Raw genomic sequence first — 23,905 nt, 5'->3', positions numbered from 1 at the left:
CATGAGTTTGAGCAAGCTCTGGGAGTTGGTGATGGACAGGGAAGCCTGGCATGCTGCAGTCCATGTGGTTGCAGAGTCGGACATGACTGAGTGACTGAACTGAAGACTGTATCTACAAGCCCAGTCACATTCTTAGGTACTGAGGTTAGAACTTCAACGTACAAATTTCAGGGGTGAAAGGAGACAGCTCTTCTGCCTTCTCTGCTGTTCTACATTACTGATCCCAGGTGTGTGAGTTTGTCCACACCAGCCAGTTTTCTAACTCCAGACACCAACTGGGTGTTGTAAAACTCAATTATGATACTAATTACCTGGAGTTAGCATCAGTCATACAAGTCTGCTTCCACTCACCTTCCTCTTGCCAGTCAAAAGTTCACTTGTCACTACCCATGCTGCTGACCAAGCAACTGTAGATTAAAGGTTCCCACACCCCCTCCTCAGGTTTGATAATTTGCTAGAATGGCTCACAGAACTCAGAAAATGTTGACTTATTTGATTATTGGTTTATTAGAAAAAGATACAATTCAGGAAAGCCAAATGAAAGAGATGGATAGACTAAGGTATGGGGAGGCATATGGAGTTTCCATGCCCTCTAGAGCTGCACCAGCCACCCAGCACCTCCATGTGTTCAGCAATCTGGCAGGTCACCAAAACCCCTTTGGTTAGGTTTTTCTTTGTTTGTTTTAATGTAGACCTCATTCCATGGGTATGAGTGATTAAATCATCGGCGGTTACCTCCAGCCCTCCCCAGATTCCCCTGACAACCAGGCACCCATCCTGAGGTTGCCTAGGTGCTTTCCAAAAAGCACCTCATTAATGAATACTCAAATGTAGTTTTAAAGGGTTTATTATGAATGACATAAGAGACTCTTTTCACCTTTATGGCTCTGAAGCTGTTTCAGAAATAGAGGACAAAAGACCGAATGTTTTAACAAAAGATGCTCCTTTCATTCTTTTCACTTAAGGAATTATAAGGGTTCTAGGAGCTCTGGCCAGGAGCTGGGGTGAAGACCAAATATTTACAGTTAACTCTTGAATAACATGGGGCTTCCCTCGTGGCTCATACCCCTGGTCGGGAAGATCCTCTGGAGAAGGGAATGGCTACCCACTCCAGTATTCTTGTCTGGAGAAGAGCAAGTATTCTTGCCTGAACAGAGGAGCCTAGTGGGCTACAGTCTATGGGGTTGCAAAGAGTCGGACACGACTGAATGACACTTTCACTTTTCACTTGAACACATGTATTTGAACCTAGCGGGTCTACTTACGTGGCAGTTTTTTTCAATAGTGAATGATACAGCACTACAGAATTCATGGTTGAACCATGGATGCAGAACTGTGAATACAGAGGAACCACAGAAAAGAAAGGCCAACTTTGTGTTATATGTGCATTTTCAACTGCACAAGGATCAGTGCCCCTAATCTCCATGTTGTTCAAGGGTTGATTGGGTTTAAATTTATCATATATTATCACAGGGAGGACACAGTTCAGCCCACAACAAGATCTTTAGACCATACAAATGAAGTGTGACAATAAACAGTTTTGAGTATCATTCCATAAAGATACATCCAAGAGTCAGTCTTCCCCTCCCCCACAAGCCCCAGCTTTAATATTAAGTTCCACAGTTTTGAGTATCATTCTGTAAAGATACACCCAAAGAATTTTCCCCTCCCCCACAAGCCCCAGCTTTAATATCAAGGTCCTTTGTTTGCTAACTGCAGCTTGCCGCCCGTTTAGGGTGGCTTTATTCCCCCCTCCCAAATACTGGCTAGGAAGTTACTTAAGGGGTAATTTAAGGGATTTAGTGGAGAGTTTACCTGAAGGTTTCCACTGACTTGTCTTTAGTAGCATGTTTTTTCATTACATACAAATAGATTCCTTGTAGGCCCATCCTACCAGCCTTACAGATACGTCCTTCTCCCATTCCTACCATACTTGCTTTGAGTTTGCAAGAAGCACACAATTTAGACCTTGTTCAGAGACTACATGATATTGAGTCCTCCTTTCAGCCAATAATTGCTTGCTCTACAAAAATGCCAACTTCTTTGATGAATCCATATTTGGGATAATGAAGAATTAGAGCCTCATAAGCCCGAGCACTCAGCTTACTTGTCACATTTATAATTTTCAAACAACAACAACAAAAATCTGAAGTTGATAGTTGGCATATTATTTTTGTGTAAATGGTGGTGAGATCCATCAGCTCCATATATTTCAACCAAAAGTTGTTTTTTAGCTTACACCAGTAAGAAAATGGTGTCCTCTTTCTTATAATATGTGGAGTGCAAGATCATAGAACTATCCATAGATAACACAGTTTTGTGCTTTGAGATAAACAGGATTTCCAAAATTCTTTTGAAAGATTACAAAGGAAAAATAGTAGAATGGCTAAAGTCAGTAGGTCTGTTTTGACAGAGATTATTTTAATTTGATGAACTAGTTTCATTAAGTAGATAATATATATTTTCATTTGTTGAAGATAATTTTTCTTCATACTTAAAATATAATTTAAATGTAAGCTAACTCTAAGATACTTTTTGTGTGTTTTCATGCTCACTCAGTCGTGTCCAACTCTGCAACCCTGCAGACTGTAGCCCACCAGGCTGCTCTGTCCATGGGATTTTCCTGTCAAGAATACGGGAGTGGGTGGGTTGCCTATCATATTATTGAGTTGGCCAAAAAAGTTCCCTCTGATTTTTCCATGTTACAGAAAACCCAAACAAACTTCTTGGCCAACCCAATAAGGTTTAAAATATTTCCAGTACACCACTTTAATGGAAAAATAGACACCATCATACATTGTTATGAGAGTGTACAGTCAGTTTTTCCATAATTTGGCATGTGTTCCTAAAAATCACTGTACTAGGTGAACAGGGCTTGCAAGAAAAATGAGGTTAGAGGCACAATGCTCAAAAACTTCATCAGTGGCACACATAAAATACATGATTCTAATAAAATTGTAGCACTTGTTATGTGTGTAAAACAGTTATGCTAAAATAAATACGGTACTTTGCCTTGAAGAGAACATGAAGTTTGCTTGTGGAAGTGGGTCTTAAAAGAGTTGTACCTTGTGAGTTACTGTGAAGTGGTGGAAGAAGGGTTACCTGCAGTGGGATGGAAACGTGTAACAGCCGGTATAGATGGGTATGGCTTATGACACAGGCAGTAAACTCAGATAGCTGGTTGATGTCTGATGTATGCGTGATCTGTATATTCTTACCTTGCAGTGATGTATTTACAAGGTTATTGATTGCAGCAATTGTTTGTCATAAAAGAAATTGTAAGACACTTTAAATGTTTATTAACAGATCATTGGTTAAATAAGTTATAGTTCATGCTTTCTGAAGAATACTGTGCTGCTGTTAAGAATAACCACTTACACAAACTGATGTGTAATGTTTTCAAGCTGTGTTTAAAAAGTGGGTGTTAGAACAGTATGTATAATATGCTATTACTTGCATAAAAAATAATGCCTATTTGTGTGCTTACATGAACAGAATGAAACTGAGACACATGCTAGTACCTTGACAATGCCAGACTTTGAATTTCTTAAAGACAAGAAATGTGTCTTAGTTACGTCTCTGTAACAGCTTGCATGATACCTAGTTCTTACTAGGTGCAAAATAAGGATATGTTGAATGGAATAAGTGAGAGGGTCTTTAAGCATGCATTCTATAAGAAAATTTGATATACAAAATTATAAATGTAAAACAGACTGAGGATGATTGAATCACTAAAGTATTCGTGTTACTATTTTCTTCAAGCAGTGGGCATTCTCCTATACTTAGAACATTATTTTGTTTCCAGGATTTTGATTTAAATGTATCTTTGGGGTCATACTACAGGGACGTGTCCATCTTTGAGAAACTAAGTGGTGAAGAGCCACTGGAGAAATTAGTAACAAGTTAATTTATATCTTGAGGAAGATATTAATTCTTCAAGTGACCTAAATTTAACCATCTAATACTTATATTTTGTTATTCCGTACTTTATTAATAATAAAGCAGAAAGTTAATGTTTTTGTTCCCATAGTATCCTGAATATAAAATGGTGCTGTAATAATTGTAACTGATCTTATGTATGGGATATAGTGGAAAGTGTCTTGTACTGAATGTCGGTCCTTTGATTCTCTGTTCTTGTAAACTAAGAATAAGTTTTTTGTTTCTCTAAGCTTCTGTTTTCATCTGTCGAATGAAATGAGTCTAGATCAGCAGAAATATACCCCAGTGGGCTTGGTTATGCCCCAGCTGTAAACCAAAACCCAGTAAGTAAGTCAGAGTCTCTGAAGGTGAATCCTAGGTGTTCATGTTTTCTAAAGTTTCCCAAATAATTCTTGTGTGGAGCCTGGGTTAAGATCTACTGAACTAGATGATCTCGAAGACAGTGCTATTGAGTGTGGTTCACAGACTGTCTGCCAGCCTTTGAACTATTTATTACCAGTCCACAAGGATATGTGCAGCTTGTGCAAGAATGCAAATCAGCTAAAGCATGAGCACACTATTTAATTTGGCTGATTTTTTTTTTTTTTTTTTGTAGAAGACTTGATTAAAAAAGTAGTGAATTTAATTTACACTCATGTACAAGGTCCTTATTTGGTCTCAGGTGGGCACTTTGAGTAGCACTTCTCTAAGATCTTTCCTAGTTCTTAATTCTGTGACTGAATACTTAATATAAATTTGTTTAAAATTTACTGATTTAAACTGCGATTGAAATATTATTTAAGATGATAATGAACAGAAGACTATTGCTTAGCTAGTGGAGATGACAAAGTTTGAAAGGTTAAAAATGTGTGACCATTTTTTAAAGAACACATGAGAAAGTTTAGGTTTTGGTCGGAAATGGCAACCCACTCCAGTATTCTTACCTGGAAAATCCCATGGACGGAGGAGCCTGGTAGGCAACAGTCCATGGGGTCGCAAAGAGTCCGACACAACTGAGCAACTTCACTTTCACTTTCTTTCACTTTTCTTCTAAGATGGAAAATGTTCCACTGTACCACCATGATATTATAATTCCAATATTTTATGGCATACTTTACTGCTTCAATGCACCATTTTTCTTTCATGGTTACAAGAGATAATTGAATTACACATGGTTAATTATTAAAAATGATTGCAAAGCAGTTTTAAAATGTAAAAAGTCCTATTTAAATAAGACTTCAGTAATGATAGCTGGAGAAAATTAAGAAAATAATTGCTCTTAAATGTATTAGTTAATCAGTAAACATTGTTCTGCAAATAGCTCATACCAAAAGATTTGTTCATGAGTGGACTGAGAGTATCAGGCTTATGAGAAATTTTTCAGTATCATAAACATTTAAATTGATTATATGATATAGAAGCTTATAAATTTATAAACTTCTTTGTTTTTGAAGATAGCATTATAAACAGTATTGGATGAAAATTAATCTTTTTTGAAATAACAGTGCTATATAAGTTCTCTTTCCCAGCCCTGCATAATTTTATATGTTAAAAGTCAAAAATGGGCTTGAATATTAAAATGGTAATTTAATTGAAGGTCTAATTTTAACTGCTAACTTTTAAGACAGTGTTAAGACATCTTTATGTTATTGATACATTTGAGGCTTTTTTGTTATTTTGATCCTTTTATAGATTATTATAACGAATTATTTTATCTTGGAGCAGATAGTCATAGATTATTCTATATTGGCAGTGACAGCTTTTTAGTGGCAGAGGTTAATTTCCAAAGTAATCAGTATTCTCTTTATTCATGGTCCTGCTTACTATTTATCTAGTCTGAGTTCTTATTTTTAATAAAAAATGCATTTGGCTTTTCTTTACCTTTTATTGCCTTTTTTTTTTTTTTTTCAATTATTTTGACAGTGAAAGTAGTCCCAATAACAGATATTCTTGGCCTAAAAAGCTATGAAATGTATATATGAAAGACCAGTATAATTAAACTTTGAATAGGCTCCAGATTAACTCCCACAGATTTTCTGGATGAACAGCTGGTTCAATTTGACCATCTGTGATTACTGCCCTTTATAAAAATAATTTCCTTCCTTTCATCTGACTCATTCTCAATCTTTGCTTTTTTTCTAATCTATTTAATGTGTTGTAAACCCAGTCTTCTAATCATGATGAGCCTCTGGGTTGAAAAATAATGATAAATGCCATTATTTAAATGTTTTAATAAATTGTGGAAGCTGAGATTATATATATTTTTGAATTATTATGGACATTTACAAGATATACATAATAGTAAGATGAATCCCTATACCACTAAGCTATCGCAACAAATCAGCTCACACAGAATCTTGCTTCATCTGTACTTCCCCCACTGTAGCATATCTCAGACGTCATATCATTTTATCCATAAATATTCCTCTGATGACTGATACATAATTGGCGAACTAGAATGGATGAAGTCCAAAAACCCTGTTGGGTACTCAGAAGTAATAGGTAATAAAGAATCTTTGCTAGAAGGGAATATGAGTTTTCTGCTGGAGTTCCAAGACTGTCACACAGTTACTACTCAGACTCTTCAGTATGAGAATGAAATGCCCTCCCAGTAGCTCCACAGTAGAACTCTGAACTTACCTTCTTTCTCTGACTCTTCAATGCTAATTTTAATTTAAAATGGTTAATTTTTTAGTTTGTATAATGCCATTATTGTACTCTGTTGAGTGGACTTACAATTCCTTATAATGAATAGCAATATTCAGTACCACAGTGAGCAATTATGAGCTTAAGTATAACAAAGAAGTGAAAAGTGGTTTATCAGTTGAGACACAGTAGCTGAACAGATTGTTTTACCTGTCTAGTGAGTGAAGTGAATTCACTCAGTCGTGTCCAACTCTTTGCGACCCCATGGACTGTAGCCTACCAGGCTCCTCCATCCATGGGATTTTCCAGGCATGAATACTGAGTCTAGTGAGTAGTATTTGGCAAATATAAAAGGATTAGCTTTCAAAGATAAAGAGGTAGTTCTTAATCTTGATCAAAGTAAAAATTGAGTAGACCACCTATCCTTTAATTTGTTTGAAAGTATTGAAACAAAAATTGAATTTATGGTAATAACAGCTTAATGCAATACCAGTGAAGGTCATAGTAAGTTATGCCATGATAAATGAAAATGTAAATTCTTTATATTGCAAATGTTAGTATTACAGGAAAATAGCCAATATACTTAATATACTGGGAGACGAATTATTCAGGAGCAGTTATGCATTTTTTTTCATACATCTACTGTGTATCCATTATTGCTTATAGACACCTTATAAGCTGTACATTTCATAATAACCTTGCAAGTTTGCTGCTGCTTGTATTTTACAAGTGAGGAGTATGAGTATGACCCTGTTACTCAATTAATACTTCATCTTCCCACAGGATGTAAAATTCAACTTCCAGTACTGTTGTAAAACAGATTGTTCAGGAAAGTGAATATCTTACATTTTTAGCACAGTTGGTTTAATTGGGAAGATAAGAAATACCATTCACAATATAGTTGAGATTTGAGATGGGCTTTGAAGGATCAGTAGGTTTCTAATAGCTGTCAGAGGGAGGATATTCTAAGTGGAGTGAATACTGAGCAAAGGCCCAAAGATGTGAAAACATAGACTAGGTGATGGAGACTGAATAGTTTGGCTGGAAGATTTATTTAGGGAAGAAGTGGGAGATAATACAGGGATGAAGTACCTAGATATTTAATTTTTTGGGGGGAATTTTATTTTTAATTCAGTTGATGAACTAACTATAAAATTATCTTAGATTGTTTAATCTTGAATATTTGTATTGCAAACTCCTTGAAAACAAATCTTATTTGCAGAATGAGTGAGTGAATGAATGAATGCTGACCTATAGTTTTTAAGGAAAACCTTGGATATATTTAATATGTGTTTTAAACCACAGTGAAGTATGTGATTTTTGAGAGATTTTTATCTGAATGGTTAAATTGAAAGGTTTTGATTTTAAACAGATAAGCTCCAGTTATCTAGAAAATTCACTTACATATGTCACTTCATTTCCCAACAATATTTGTTAAATGAAGTGTTACTCATTTTGGTAATTGAAATGTTTTTCCTGTTCCAGTGAAATGAATAATATAAATGTATTTGTTTCCCTTATTGTCTAATTTAATCACATTCATGGATACACTGACATTTTCTTTATGAGCTCCAAACTTTTGCTTTTCTGTCATTTGAATGTGCTCATTTTCTAGTTGTAAAAGAGGTACCTGAATGTTTGCTAATTATATTATATTGTGATTTGTAAATGTCTTGAAGATAGTTCTCCTTTGCTTCAAAATGAAAAATATCTCCCTGTGGTGTGCAGTAACCATTGAAGATTGCTAAGTTGGTTTGAGTTGGGTAACTGTTATAATTACTCAGTGTATCTTGCTTTTGAAAAATGCAAGTTAAAATGTAATCTATTCTTTCCATTTATTCTGCATGTTTGTATGAATAAATGTGGTCCAATAAATAAGTCGTCTTCAGTATTTTTCTCTTAACATTTTAGAAATTAAAAGAATATAGAAAAGTACAAAGAAGGAGATAAATCACTGCTGTGAGAATTATCAAATATTAACAGGCATATTTACTTCCAGACTTTTAGATATAGCTACATTTTTAAAAATATTTCTTAAAATATAGATAATTTCAAATAAAGCTAAAGTTTATTTTGACACCATCCCAATTCTCATCTATTTCTCTTGTGTGCGTGCTAAGTCGCTTCATTCATATCTGACTCTTTGCAACCCAGTGGACTGTAGCCGCCAGGCTCCTCTGTCCATGGCATTCTCCAGGCAAGAATTCTGAATGGGTTGCCAGGCCCTCCTCCAGGGAATCTTCGCAACACCGGAGTTGAACTTGCATCTCTTACATCTCCTGCATTGGCAGGCGGGTTCTTTACCACTAGTGCCTCCTGGGAAGCATTTCTCTTATAGAACTAACATAACTATTATATATGGGATGTATATTCATCTAGTATATTTTGGTAAATATTTTTATTCATACGTATGTAACCATAGAAAAAGTAGTTTTATTTATTTATTTGCAGAGATGTTTATCATAGTGTATTGTGATTCTATAGTTTGTATTTTTCACTCAATAGTTTTAACATCTAGCCACGTTCATATTTCTAAATCTAGTGTTTTTAACTGCTGCTACTGCTGCTGCCAAGTCACTTCAGTCGTGTCCAACTCGGTGCGACCCCATAAACGCAGCCCACAAAGCCCCGCTGTCCCTGGGATTCTCCAGGCAAGAACACTGGAGTGGGTTGCCATTTCCTTCTCCAATGCATGAAAGTGAAAAGTGAAAGGGAAGTAGCTCAGTCGTGTCCGACTCTTAGCGACCCCATGGACTGCAGCCTACCAGGCTCCTCCTTCCATGGGATTTTCCAGGCAAGAGTACTGGAGTGAGGAGCCATACTGTGTAGCATATATGCACTTATTTATTCTGCTAATGGACTTTTAGCTTCTGTCCAATTTTTTTAAACAAATTATAAGCAGTTAAGTTGTCAACATTATGATTCATGTTTCTTTGTACACACAAGCAAATGCTTTTCTAGTAGGTACCTAGAAATAAAATTGCTTGGCATAGGGCTTACATTGTTATTTTGCCAAATTGCCCTCAGAGAGATACTACCAGTTTTTACTCACAACATATTATGTGTCTTTGTGTGTATGTGTGTAATTTTTATTTTTAGTAAAATAGAGATCCTACTGTCTGTATTCTTTTTGTGGGTTCTTTTCTCATTTAACATTTTATTGGGAGCTTCTTTCTTGGTCAGTATTCTATTCATTCATCTATTAGGATTTGATTTTGGATATTTTTATGGGAGAAGAATGCAATGAAAAACTTTATAGAATTAGTGATCAATGTATTTTAACCAATGGAATTTTACCTATTAATAGCCATAGACTTAACTATACTCCCTCATAATACTGCAGTTTAAAAAACTGTGAAATTATGTTTGCTTAGGTCATGATCATCCATTTGATCAAGATGGCTTTGGTCTTTTCTTTGAAAATATGCTGTGTCCTTAACACTCAGCAGTTATCTCATAATGAGTCTTTTACTACTAAGAAAAATAGTGAAATGTATCAATGAATGTACAGATGAGCAAAGTCCATCACTATCAATGAAATAATTATTTTCAGTGTAATGAAATATTTGACAGTTCATGTGTTTTATTTTGAGTTTGGGGTCCCATCCTGGAAACTCAACATAAATGTATGTAATTTATTTACTCTTCTATATTATTCTAACATCTACCATTAGGGTTACTGTCATGACAATCTTTTGAAATTAACTGTCAAGTGAAAACAAGTTCGATAAAAGTAATTGAAAGTTAGAAGGTGGAAGCTAAGATTATTGTACTGACATGTTCTGAAAGTTCAGTTCAGCCTTTCAGTCTTGTCTGACTCTTTGCAACCACATGGACTACAGCTCACCAGACTTCCCTGTCCATCACCAACTCCCGGGGCTTGCTCAGACTCATATCCATTGAATCGGTGATGCCATCCAACCAGCTCATCCTCTGTCGTCCCTTTCTTCTCCTACCTTCAATCTTTCCCAGCATCAGGGTCTTTTCTAATGAGTCAGTTCTTCGCTTCAGGTAGCCAAAGTGTTGAAACTTCAGCTTCAACATCAGAATATTCCAATGAATATTCAGGACTGATTTCCTTTAGGATGGATTGGTTTGATCTCCTTGCAGTCCAAGGGACTCTCAAGAGTCTTCCTAACACCACAGTTCAAAAGCATCAATTCTTCGGCACTCAGCTTTCTTTATGGTCCAACTCTCACATTCATACATGACTACTGGAAAAACCATAGCTTTGACTCGACGGACCTCTGTTGGCAAAGTAATGTCGCTGCTTTTTAATATGCTATCTAGGTTGGTCTTCACTTTCCTTCCAAGGAGTAAGCGTCTTTTAATTTCATGGCTGTAGTCACTATCTGCAGTGATTTTGGAGCCCAAGAAAATAAAATTTGTCACTGTTTCCGTTGTTTCCACCTCTGTTTGCACGAAGTGATGGTACTGGATGCCATGATCTTAGTTTTCTGAATGTTGAGTTTTAAGCCAACTTTTTCACTCTGCTCTTTCACTTTGATCAAAAGGCTCTTTAGTTCCTCTTTGCTTTCTGCTGTAGGGTGGTGTCATCTGCTTATCTGAGGTTATTGATATTTCTCCCAGCAATCTTGATTCCAGCTTGTGCTTCATCCAGCCTGGCATTTTGCATGATGTACTCTGCATATAAGTTAAGTAAGCAGGGTGACAATATACAGCCTTGACGTACTCCTTTCCCAAATTTGAACCAGTCCATTGTTCCATGTCCAGTTCTAACTATTGCTTCTTGACCTACATACGAATTTCTCAGGAGGCAGGACAGGTGGTCTGGTATTCCCATCTCTTGAAGAATTTTCCAGTTTGTAGTGATCCACACAGTCAAAGGCTTTGGCATAGGCAATAAAGCAGAAGTAGATTTTTTTCTGGAACTTTCTTGCTTTTTCGATGATCTTACAGATGGTGACAATTTGGTCTCTGGTTCCTCTGCCTTTTCTAAATCCAGCTTGAACATCTGGAAGTTCTCAGTTCATGTACTGTTGAAGCCTGCTTGGAGAATTATGACCATTACTTTGCTAGCATGTGAGATGAATGCAATTGTGTGGTAGTGTGAACATTCTTTGGCATTGCCTTTCTTTGGGATAGGAATGAAAACTTACCTTTTCCAGTCCTGTGGCCACTGCTGAGTTTTCCAAATTTGCTGACATATTGAGTGCAGCACTTTAACAGCATCATCTTTTAGGATTGCAACTCAGCAGTGAGTTGCAGTTTTGGAGTTCTCGCAGGAGAAGATGAGCACACATCCTTCTACTCTGCCATCTTGTGCTCACTTCATGTTCTGGAACATCTGGTAAAAATTAGGGCTAGAAAAGGTCATAGAGATTATCTAACCCTAACCCTCCATTTTATAAATAAGGAAAAATTCTGTTGAAAGGTGTCAGCGAAACATGTTGGGAAAAAAAGTTTCAATAAAGACTTCAGTGCTCATTATTGTTCTTAAGCATCTGAAAAATTCTGTAACTTAATGTACCAGTTGTTATTAGAATATTTTTTATGGCCAAAGAAAAGAGACCAGCTAAATGTTCATCATTAAGATTGACTGAATAAATTATGATATGTCTACACTGAAATGCCTTGCTGCTTAAAATTAAAAAAAGGAACAAGGAAGATCTCTATGTGGGAAAATCTTTAAGATATATTTACATTTAAAAGAAACAAAGGCAAGGTATATATTCTAATATTGGTGTCAAAGAGAGGTATTTAGTTGTTTTAGCTTGTATATGCATAAAATGATCTCTGAAAGGATAACAAATAATAGTGGTTACATATTGTGAAGGGTGGAAATTGGGTGGATGGATACAGGACCTCTTGAGACTTTTTGTTGCACAGTCTTTTGAAAAATACTTATTTATGTTTGAATCACTTGGATATATTGCTTTTTTCCTTTCCTAGTAATGTATAAATTTAACATAATTCCAGTTACATACAGTTGTAAATTGTTTTTAATTTTCTGATGGAAGGAATATTTGGTAAAAATCATGAACCTTTTTTTAACCCTCATGGCAAAAAAGTGTACAGTATATTATTTTTAATTATAATTGTTAACTATAAGCATAATTTTACACCTGATCTCTCCTAGGACTTTTTTTTTTAATCTTGTGTAACTGAAATAAGACTTATTGAACAGTGGCTCCCCATTTCCTCTTCCTCGAATTCCCTGGCAACCACCATTCTCTTTTCCTTTCTACCAGTTTGACTACTTTAGATACCTCATGTGAGTGGAATCATGTAGTGTTTGTCCTTTTGTGACTGTTTGTCCTTTATTTTATTTAGTGTAACATCCTCCGGGTTCATCCATGTTGTCACATATGACAGGATTTCCTTTTTTCATGGCTAAATAGTCTTCCTGTGTGGGTGGGTTTTGGTGCGTGTTTATCACACAAAATCTGTTTTTCTGTCTTTGGACATTCGGGTTGTTTCTACCTCTTGGGCATTGTGAATCATGTTGCAATGATCATGGGAGTACAGATGTCTTTTTTTCCATCCTGATTTCAATTCCTTTGGATAAATACCCAGAAATGGGGTTGGTGGAACATACAGTGTTTCCGTATTTCTCGAGCAACCTCAATACTGTTTTCCATAAGTGGCTACATCACCAACAGAGCACAAGAGTTCCATTTTCTCCACATCTTCATCAACACTTATTATTTTATAGATTTTTTTTTTCTTCATAATGTTTATTCTATCAGGTGTGGATACCTCATTGTGGCTTTGACTTCCTTTTCCCTCATGATGAATAATGTTGAATGTCTTTTCCTATACCTGTTGGTAATTTATATGTCTTTTTCGGAAAAATGTGTACTCAAGTCCTTTGCCCATTTTGTATTTTTGGTGTTGAGTTATAGGAGTTCCTTATAAATTATGGGTAATAATTCCTTATCAGATATATGGTTTACAAATACTTCCCCCTATTCTATGTTATTTTCCTTTGCTGTGTGGAAGCTTTTTAGTTTGATGTCGTCCTGCTTGTCTCTTTCTGTTTTTGGTGCCTGTGCTTTTGCTATTATATACAAGAAGTCATTGCCAAGACCTATGTTTTTTTCTAGGAGTCTTATGCTTTTAATTCTTATATTGAAGTCTCTAATCCATTTTGAGTTGCTATTTCTTTTTATAGCACTTATTTTAAAAATAGGCATGGAAAGTCCATTTTCTTTTTATGATGCTTTTAATATTTTGGGGTAGTTAGATTTTTAGCTATGCTAAATAGAGAGGAAATGCTCTCTTGCATTGCCCACTAAACACATAAGAGTTTTTCTTGCAAAACAAATTAACTTCCTGATAAAGAGAGTTTGTATACTATTTAGTTTTGCTGGAGTATAAAGATGGTAAATATATTGAAATTATGTATTTATGTAGTCATCACTGCATAGATTCAAATGGGCTATATTTTATAATACCATATGTTTGGTAATATGTTAAATAAAATACTGTGTAAAAAGTATATGATTAATAGGAATTTCCTTCCCAGATTTTTTTTTAAAGCTTAATGCCACATGAAAAATTAAATGACTACATGGTTGCTAAAAGCAAGTCCAAAATGTGCTGTCTTCATGGTGGCCATTTAAACTGAAGGTGGAGGAATTCCTTGGTGGCCAAAAAAAAAAAGGAAGATTAAGAGGAATCATGTTATTATTTTATTCTCCTCCTCCTCGCCCCCCTTCAAGATTAAATTTTGCCCATGGAATAGCAGACCTGTTTTGTATAAGGGTATGCATGTAACAAATTTTTCCATATAGAAAACAGTTCCATTAATTATGTCATCAACTCAAAATATGCTAAAAGAGAAAGAAGTGATATGAGAAAGGCAGTATCTTCATGATAATTTAAGTACCGTTTTGTGAAGAAACAGGCTGATGGTAAGGGATAACCTAGATCTGTATCCTTAGAATTAATTCTATTTCCCATTGATGATTCTGCGTAGAAAGCAAGAAATTCTGAAAATCTGAGAACTCTTACTGAACTGTTAAGATTAGCCTTGTATATAGTCTATGTGGTTAATTTATAGGTGACTCTAAGTAAAACCTTTAATTTGAACCATTTTATGAGATCAAATAAAAGTGCTTAAATGACTGATTTAATCAACAAAATTTTTATTCTAAATTTATTGAGATTCATTTTTTTCCCTCCTATTCGAAGAACCAACTAACAGCAATTTGGTGTTTACTATATCCTAAAGTAGTCAGATGTATAAGTAAATAAAGACATCTTCTGTGTTGTTAGTCTGTATCCTGCTTTGTGTGTGATCACTTGGAACCAAAATGATATCCTTCTCATTGAAAAAAGTGGATGTGTATGTTTATATGCATAAAAACTGCTTTTAAAATAGGGTGTTATGAAATGTATCAGGTCTTTGTTTCTATGTACAGCTTTAATATCTATCAACAAATGTGTATATATAGCCACAAAATGCATGAATGGAAATATATTTCTTTAAATTTTAGCTGGTGACTGTATTTGTGCTATAATACATTCTGTGAGAATAAATTTCTTTGGATTCCAAAAGTAATATTTATTTTAGAAAACTTGGAAATAGCTGAAAAGCACTCTTGTATTTTTAAGTCTTAGAGCAACTTAGGTAAAATGCTTTAAAATTTATGTAGCACCATTGTAAATTGGGCTTAGAAAAGATCTTTGGTAAACAATCAATAGGCAAAAACACTTAGCAGGAGAAGCGGTATTAATAGCACTATTCAGTCATATAATTTTGAAATGTGGCATTGCTTTTGTTATATGCAACTAGAACTAAGAAAATAAAGAGCAGTTAAAGTCATTGCCCATGTTTTTGGACGTTACAGCTCTACTTGTTCTTAGCTTTCTAGTTGACAACATTATCATTGCTGTCATCTTTATTGTATTTATTTTATTGATTCCCTAGAATGCAAACTTAGAAAAGCAGGAGCTAGATACCAGGCATGAAATTTCAGAATATACTTCTGTCTTACAGAAGCGAGAAGTGTTTTTGAAGCTGCATCTAAAAATCTCCACGTAGGTAATTGTTTTTACTGTTCTCCTTTGAAATGGGAAATACTTTGATAATTGCCAAAGGTTGTTATTTGAGTAGCAGCAATCTTTTGGTTGTCTTAGTCTCTCTAAGAAGCTATTTGTATAGATTTGAATAAGCTGAGGTAATAAATCAGAATAAAGAGAAATAATAGGTCAGGTCAGGCCTTTTTTTTAAGGAAACAATTATTTATTGCCTGTGGCATCTTCATCAGGAATCCAATTTGTAGCTCTCCTTAATCCATATTGTCTTTGATTCCTGTTGTTCAACACAAGACGGGAAATGAGTGACTTTTTTTGCCCCTCAGTACAGATAGACATCAATATGTATATCCTTGGTGTGTGTACTTTTCAAAGCCTGTACCAGCTGCAACTGTTCCAAATAAAAGTTTTCAATAATAGGGGAAAACTATCATGTTTGTAAAGTTAAGGAAAAAAAGGCAATATATGAAAGTGTTCATGTTATGATCACTGTTTAAAAAGTATGGAAAAAAGACAGTAAAGAAATGTTTGCAGATATTCATAGGGTTACATTTGGATGGTGAGATTATATGTTATTTTTCCTCTTCTTTCTAATGCTATAAATCTGTCTTTTCCAGGAGTTTGTTAGCTTTTCCATTAAATAAAAGTGAATTCAAAAGGCTCTAGGGGAACCCTTTTTATACAATAAGATTAAGCCCCTATTTTCTGTTTGATACATGTGAGAATTATACCTTAATTATTTTAAGTCAAAATATATGTGTGCATTTGTTTAAATATGGGTCTACTTATAAGAGTTTTAGAAAGCACATCTGAAATAATTTATATCCACTTTGGGCTTCTATAAAATGTAGTAAAGAAAATTTAAGATGTTTACAATCTAGATCTCTAGATTTTTTTTCTTCAAGTCTTTTGTGTTGTCTTGTTAATATCTGATCTAAGAGCAATTTCTGCTGGGTCTTCCCAGTCTTCCAGCTTGATTTTTACAAAAGCAGCAACTCACTCGTTTTTTGCATGCATGTATCATTGATTTATGCAATTACACTATTAAATATAACTGGTGTAAAATAATTTGGGAACAAACAGTTGACTGAAAGGTGAACTTTTGAAACTAACACCTTTGTTGTTCATTACTCTCTATATTATATTAATGTTATACAGTATATATTCATTGTGGGGGAGGTAGACAAGGTCTGGCTTTTTTAACTTAGTGTGATGATATTGAGATTTATACATGGTGTATATATATGAATAAGTCTTTCCTTTTTATTGAGTAGTAAACCATTGTATGAATACACCTCCATTTGTTTAGTCATTTACTTCCTGATGGACATATTGGTGTTTCCCATAAAGGTGAATGTTTGGACATGACTTAAATGAATATTTATGTTGTTATTTATTTTCCTTGGGTAAATACCTAGGCGTGGAATGACTAGGTTTTATTGTTAGATGTATGTTTAGCTTTTTAAAAAACTGTCAAACTTTTCTAGAGTGGTGGTCCTCTTTTGTATTCCCACCAGCAGTTCATAAACATTCCGGTTTCTACACATTCTTGTGAAGATGTGGTATCATCAGTTTCTAATTTTTGCCATTCTATATGTGTGGTATGTCATTGTGCTTTTAATAATTTTCCATAATGACGAGGAATTTCGAACATCTTTTTGCATTGTTATCTGCATTCTGCAGTTCTTCTTTGAGGAAGTGTAGAAGTCTTTTATCCATTAAAAAATTACATTGGTTGTTTTCTATATATACTAGATGCAAGGCTTTTCTTTGCCATATATTTTGTAAATATGATCTCCCATTCTGTGGCTTTCCTTCTGATTTTTGTGTCTTTTAATTTCAGTGAAGTTGAGTATATTGATTTTTGCTTTTATAGTTCTTGTGGTTTTTTTTGGTCAAACCCAAGATTGCTAGGATTATGTTTCCCTTAGAAGTTTTATTATTTTAGTTCCTACATTTAGGTCTATGATCCATTTTGAATTCCTTCTTGAGCATGATACAAGGTAAGATAGAAGGTTCCTTTTAATTTTTTTAAATATATGGCTATCAAGCTATTCTGATACCTTTTTTGAAAAAAAATGATAGGCTCTATTAAATTGTCATTACTAAATAACTTTGTCAAAAATCAATTGAGCATATATGTGTGGTTATATTTCTGGATTTACTCTTCTGTTTTGATTTCGATGTTTGTCTTTACTCCAGCATCATACCATTTTGATTACTGTAACTTGATAATAAGTCTTGAGATAAAGTAGTAGAAATCCTCCAGTTCTGTTCTTTAGTAAAATTGCTTTGGCTATTTTAGATCCTTTGCATTTGTATAAAGATTATAGAATTATACCAGATATATATACCAAAAAAGCCTGCTAGGTTTTGAAAGGAATTTTATGACATCTATATGTACATTTGGGGAGAATTGCCTCTTAACAGTTCACCTGTGAACATGATATTCTTTTCTATTTAGGTCTTATTTACTTTTTTTTCTCTGCACTGTTGTATAATTTTTACTGTAGAGGTCTTGCATATCTTTTTGAGAATTTGTCCTTGTTAAAATACTGTTTCAAGTGGTCTTTAAATTTTCTAAAATTTCTGATTAGTATATAGAAATAAGATAATTTGTGTATACTGATTTTTTTATTCTGCAGTCTTGCTAAACTCAAATAACTCTAGTAGGTTTTCTGTACACTTTGTAGGGGTTTCTACACAGACAAGCATGCTGTGATAAAAGACAGCTTTACTTCTTGCTCCCTAATCTGTGTGCCTTATTAATTACTTTTTCTTTCCTTACTGAATTGGCTAAAGTTTGTAGGCCAGTGTTGCACAAAAGAGATGAGAGGAGACATTTTTGCCTTATTTCCATTCTTAGGGGAAAACATATAGATAGTCTTTCCATAAAGAATGATGTTGGCTGTGGATTTTTTAAAGATATTGTATTATCATTCTGAGGAAGTTTTCTCCTATTCCTAGTTTGCTGAGATTTTTATCATGAATGGGTATTGGATTTTGTTGAATATTTTCTTTGTATATATTAAGGTGGTTTTTCTTTTTTTAGCTTGTTAATATGGTGAATTTCATTGACTTTTGAATGTTAAACCAACCATATGTTTCTGAGATAAACTATATGGATGATAATTACCTTTCTATATATTGTATTCACCTCTCTAAATTTTTTTAACTTTTGCCTCTGTGTTCATAAGGGATTTGATCCCTACTGTTGTAATATCTGTCTCATTTTGGTATCAGAGTAAGGCTGGCTGCATAGAATGGGTTCGGAAGTGTTCTCTTCAGTTTTCTTTGAGTGTGTGTGGACTGGTATTTTTCTTTAATGTTTGATAAAATTTTCTAGTGAAGCCACCTGGGCCTATTGTTTTTTCTGTGGGAAGCCTTTTTTACTTTGTTTTGTGTGGGGTTTTTATCTTCAAATTTAATTTCTTTAGTATATAAAAGGTTATTCAGTTTAGTTATCTATTCTTGAGTGAGCTTTGTTAGTTTTTGATTTTCAAGGGATTAGGCCATTTCTTCTAAGTTGTCGAGTATATTGGCATAGAATTGTATAATATACCCCCATTTTCTGTAGTGCCTTCCCCTTTTTCCTGATATTCATAATTGGGTCTTTTCTCTTTTTTTTTTTGTATTTAGCTATCAGATCAGATCAGTCGCTCAGTCGTGTCCGACTCTTTGTGACCCCATGAATCACAGCACACCAGGCCTCCCTGTCCTGTATTTAGCTATAGGTTTATCAATTTGTATTGTATTTGCTCAAACAACCAGCTTTGGTTTTATTGATTTTTCTCTGTGTTGTTTTTATGTTTTCCATTTCAGGGATTTCTGCTTTTGTTTACTCTTCTATTTTCTTAGGGTGAGGCCTAATCCATTGATACTGACCGTCTATTCTAATATAATCATATCATAGTATTAGTTTTTCTTTAAGTACTGCTTTAGTTATGTCTTACAAATTTTGGTATATTTCATGTTTATTAGGTTCAGAATGCTTTTCTAATTTCCTTTTAGATTTTTCCTTTGTCCTGTAGGTGGTTGTTGTTTAGTCTCCCAGTCGTGTCTGGCTCTGCATCCCATGGACTGCAGCATGCCAGGACTCCCTGTCCCTAACTGTCTCCTGGAGTTTGCCCAAGTTCATGTTCATTGCATTGGTAATGCTGTCCAGCAATCTTATCCTCTGACACCCATCCTCTGACACCCTCTTCTCCTGCCCTCAATCTTTCCCAGCATCAGGGTCTTTTCCAATGAGTCAGTCATCTGTTCCCATCAGATGACCAAAATGCTCGAGTTTCAGCTTTGGCATCAGTCCTTCCAGTGAATATTCAGGGTTGATCTACCTTAAAATTGACTGATTTGATCTCCTTGCTGTCCAAGGAACTTTCAGGAGTCTTTATGGATCACTGCCTGTGGCAAAGAGGCTTACATAACTCAGTGAAGCTCTGAACTATGCTGTGCAGGGCCACCCAAGATGGATGGGTCATAGCAGAGAGTTCTGACAAATGTGAAGGCAAACCACCCCAATATACTTGCCCGAACCTCATGAACTGTGTAAAAGGTCCTAAGGATTACTTGAAGCATATTATTTAGTCCAAATGTTTGTGGGCTTTTAAAATGTCTTTTCTGTTATTGATCGTTTAATTCTGGAGTAATCAGGGAGGATACTTTGTATGATTTGAATCTTTCACATATATTAAGTATTGTTTTATGACTCATAAACTTGCACTTAAAAAGAATTTACATCAGTCTTCTCTATTGTTCTATAAAGGCCAGTTGACCCAAATTAATTGATAGTATTGTTCAAGTTTTCTGTATCTTTACTGATTTTTGACTATGTATTCAATTAGTTATTGAGAGAATGATGGTGATATCACTGATTGTACCTGTGGATTTGTCTGTTTTGAGTTTTTTGTGTGGTTTGAAATTCTCTTATAGATGCACAAATATTTAAGATTGTTATTCTGTTGACCTCTTTATTATTATGAAATAATCTTTTTTATTCCTAGAAATATTTTTTTTCTCTGAAATCCATTTAGTGTTTAATATGGTCAGTCCAGTTTTCTTTTGAATTTTGTTAACATGATATATTTTCCCCCATTTTTTAAGTTCATTTATTTCTTTCATCTTAAAATGAGTTTTTTGTAGGCAGGATATAGTTGAATCATACTTTCTCTATCCAGTCTGAAAATCTCTGTCTTTTCATTGGGGTGTATAGGTCATTTACTCTTAATGTGCAAATATTAATTTTTGTAGTTATAAATAAGGATTTAAGAACTATAATTATCACATCTTATAATGTAGCATTGTTCCTAAATTTTAATTTTCCTTAAACTACCTTGTTTTTAGACTCATTATTTCCAGTTTATGTTAGGCCACCCCCCGCCCCTCCGCCAAAAAAAAAGCCAAAATGGAGAAACTAACTGGAACTCAGTAAGAAATACAGTGGCCTCCAAAGATGAGAAATGATGCTATGGGGAATTCGTCCATAATATCTTAGTTATGTATGAAATGGAGAATGATACCTATAGAGTCATAAACCAGAGTTAACAAAAATGTATTAACTAGGTTCCAGTGTTGTTCTAGGATACCTTGTAATGTCTGCAGTTGCTTTAGCTTTCAGGTCATTGAGACTCATTTCACCCTGGGAGCTTTTTAAAAATATTTATTCCTAGTACTTTCCCAGACATGCAGAATCTATTATGCCCTGGATTCTATTTAAGATAACTTAACTCTCCTTATGACTTTTGTCTTCATCTAGGCTTGAAAATTATTTACCGTGTTATTTAACTCCTTTAATCTTCAGCTTCCCTGCTCCTTATCCTCTCTCACATAGTCTTGACACCATTAGAGGAAAAAAAACTCTGAGGATAAGATTTGACAGACCTAGAATATCAAACCTATAGGAAAAAGTGTGATATGTATGGAGCTTCAGCTTTGACCATGCTGTGTGTAACATTGATTGCTATGTTAGTAGGGTTCAAATCATCATATCACATTCTCACTTCTTTTAAAAAGGAGTTCTTTCTTAGATTGCTTAGTGAAGAACTCTTATCTTCTGTGTCCATTAATTTAATAGTACATGACACCACCCTTATGGCAGAAAGTGAAGAGGAACTAAAAAGCCTCTTGATGAAAGTGAAAGAGGAGAGTGAAAAAGTTGGCTTAAAGCTCAACATTTAGAAAACGAAGATCATGGCATTTGGTCCCATCACGCCATGGGAAATAGATGGGGAAGCAGTGGAAACAGTGTCAGACTTTATTTTTGGGGGCTCCAAAATCACTGCAGATGGTGATTGCAGCCATGAAATTAAAAGATGCTTACTCCTTGGAAGGAAAGTTATGTCCAACCTAGATAGCATATTGAAAAGCAGAGACATTACTTTGCCAACAAAGGTCCGTCTAGTCAAGGCTATGGTTTTTCCAGTAGTCATGTATGGATGTGAGAGTTGGACTGTGAAGAAAGCTGAGCACCGAAGAACTGATGCTTTTGAACTGTGGTATTGGAGAAGACTCTTGAGAGTCCCTTGGACTGCAAGGAGATCCAACCAGTCCATTCTGAAGGAGATCAGTCCTGGGTGTTCTTTGGAAGGAATGATGCTAAAGCTGAAACTCCAGTACTTTGGCCACCTCATGTGAAGAGTTGACTCATTGGAAAAGACTCTGATGCTGGGAGGGATTGAGGGCAGGAGGAGAAAGGGACGACAGAGGATGAGATGGCTGGGTGGTATCACCGACTCGATGGATATGAGTTTGAGTGAACTCCGGGAGTTGGTGATGGACAGGGAGGCCTGGCGATTCATGGGGTCGCAAAGAGTCAGACACAACTGAGCAACTGAACTGATATTGTTTTCATTAAGCAAATTTATGTAATATCTATTCTATTCTGGGTAATGGTCATCACCATTCTTTTCCAGAAAGAAGGTAGCTTTTATGAAAAAGCTCTTCGAAGGAGATGGGACACCCACCCATCCCAGCAGAACCAATGCCATGAGTTAAAGGGTAAAACATGTCCTGACTAGAACACTCTCACAACTAGTTTCTACCAGGAAATTGAGTAGCATTATTTTCTACATATTTAAACTACTTAAAATTACTGTAAATTCCAAATTACTAGGGATACTAATTAATTAGTCACATAGAAAAAAGACTGTTATCTCCACCTGTCTTGTTAATAAACCAGTAGAAATATTCTCTAGAGTATTCATTCTCAAAGTATTCCTGGACCATCATGTCAGCATCACCTGGGAACTTGATAGAAAATTATTGGACCCTGAATTAACAACTGTAGATGGTGGGGAATCTGGAATCTGCATTTTAACAAACCCTGCAAGTCATCCTGATGCATGCTCAAATTGAAAACCACTGCTCTGAATATGATATATATCAAGCTCCAGTGAAATAATGACAAGTTTTCAGCATCACTAATTCTCATTTTCAAACAGCTGCTGCGTAGGTTTTAGCTAATGATCTCCAAGCCCAGCTGGAGTTGATGCCTAGTTACTCCATATTCTTTTTACTTACTAGTCAGTGGAGCACCAGGTGCAGCTGTTGAAGTGTGAAAATAATTCAGCTTTGTAGACAATATTGGCATTTCTTTCTTGATTTTGAAAATGCTTTCATCTTTTTGGTATGGTGTTTATTTCAACAGTCAAAGCACATCTATTTTAATAGCAGTTTGAACCTCTGCTAGAAGTTGAGGAGGTCTCTGAATCTTCCTGCCAGTTTAATATCAAAATTAATATCTTAGTTGAATTACAAAGCTTACAAAGTAAATTTGTTGCTTGAAGGAAAACAACTGATAATACTTGTTGCCCAGTAGAAAATTTGAGAAAACTTGTGTTTGTCACTATGAGCTTCCCAATACTGAGTATTTTGATAAGATTGAGGGGGCAGTTGTATAATTAGACATATGACCTTTGGTGGATCTGTGTAACTCCATACACCAGTATTTTTTAAGTGATGGTACAAGGTAGATCAATATACTGTGTATAGAAAGTTTACTAACATGGGTTATCACTTTACAACTAGCCTTTGAGAAATAACACTTGTTGAGTTTTAGTGTAGTGTCAAACAATTATCAGAAAATATTATTAAAATAATCCTTTTCCAACTGTTGTGCATGTGTGCTCAGTCATGCGTGACTCTTTGCAGCCCCATGGACTGTAGCCCTGGGGCTCCTTTGTCCATAGGGTTTTCCAGGCAAAAAGACTGGAGCTGGTTTCCTTCTCCATTTTCCAGCTGTGAATCTGTACAAAATCTGTATGTCTGATTGCTTCATAGACTCCAACCCAAATACTATGTAGTAATATTTTGAATGGAAAAGCAGTTATGAGAATCCAGT

At 35.1% G+C, this 23,905-nt stretch overlaps 1 protein-coding gene across 14 annotated transcripts in view; it reads left to right on the top strand.

The window, feature by feature from the left end:
* HS2ST1 (heparan sulfate 2-O-sulfotransferase 1) overlaps positions 1-23,905 on the top strand; it is a 226,126-nt gene that overhangs the window by 105,074 nt on the left and 97,147 nt on the right. For 8 of the 14 annotated variants that reach the window (XM_055585271.1, XM_055585269.1, XM_055585272.1 and 5 more), the window contains exon 3: positions 15,530-15,574. The exons of 5 other annotated variants lie outside the window; for them this stretch is intronic. In XM_055585271.1, coding sequence (XP_055441246.1) covers positions 15,530-15,574 — 45 coding nt within the window. Of the gene's footprint in view, positions 1-15,460; positions 15,575-23,905 lie in introns of all 14 variants that reach the window. One more of the 14 variants, XM_055585280.1, reaches the window with a different exon arrangement.

Source organism: Bubalus kerabau, chromosome 6 (genome assembly GCF_029407905.1).
Source record: "Bubalus kerabau isolate K-KA32 ecotype Philippines breed swamp buffalo chromosome 6, PCC_UOA_SB_1v2, whole genome shotgun sequence".
Taxonomy (NCBI): domain Eukaryota; kingdom Metazoa; phylum Chordata; class Mammalia; order Artiodactyla; family Bovidae; genus Bubalus; species Bubalus kerabau.
Note: the sequence above shows the minus strand (reverse complement) of the source record. Positions and strands in the feature narration are given on the sequence as shown.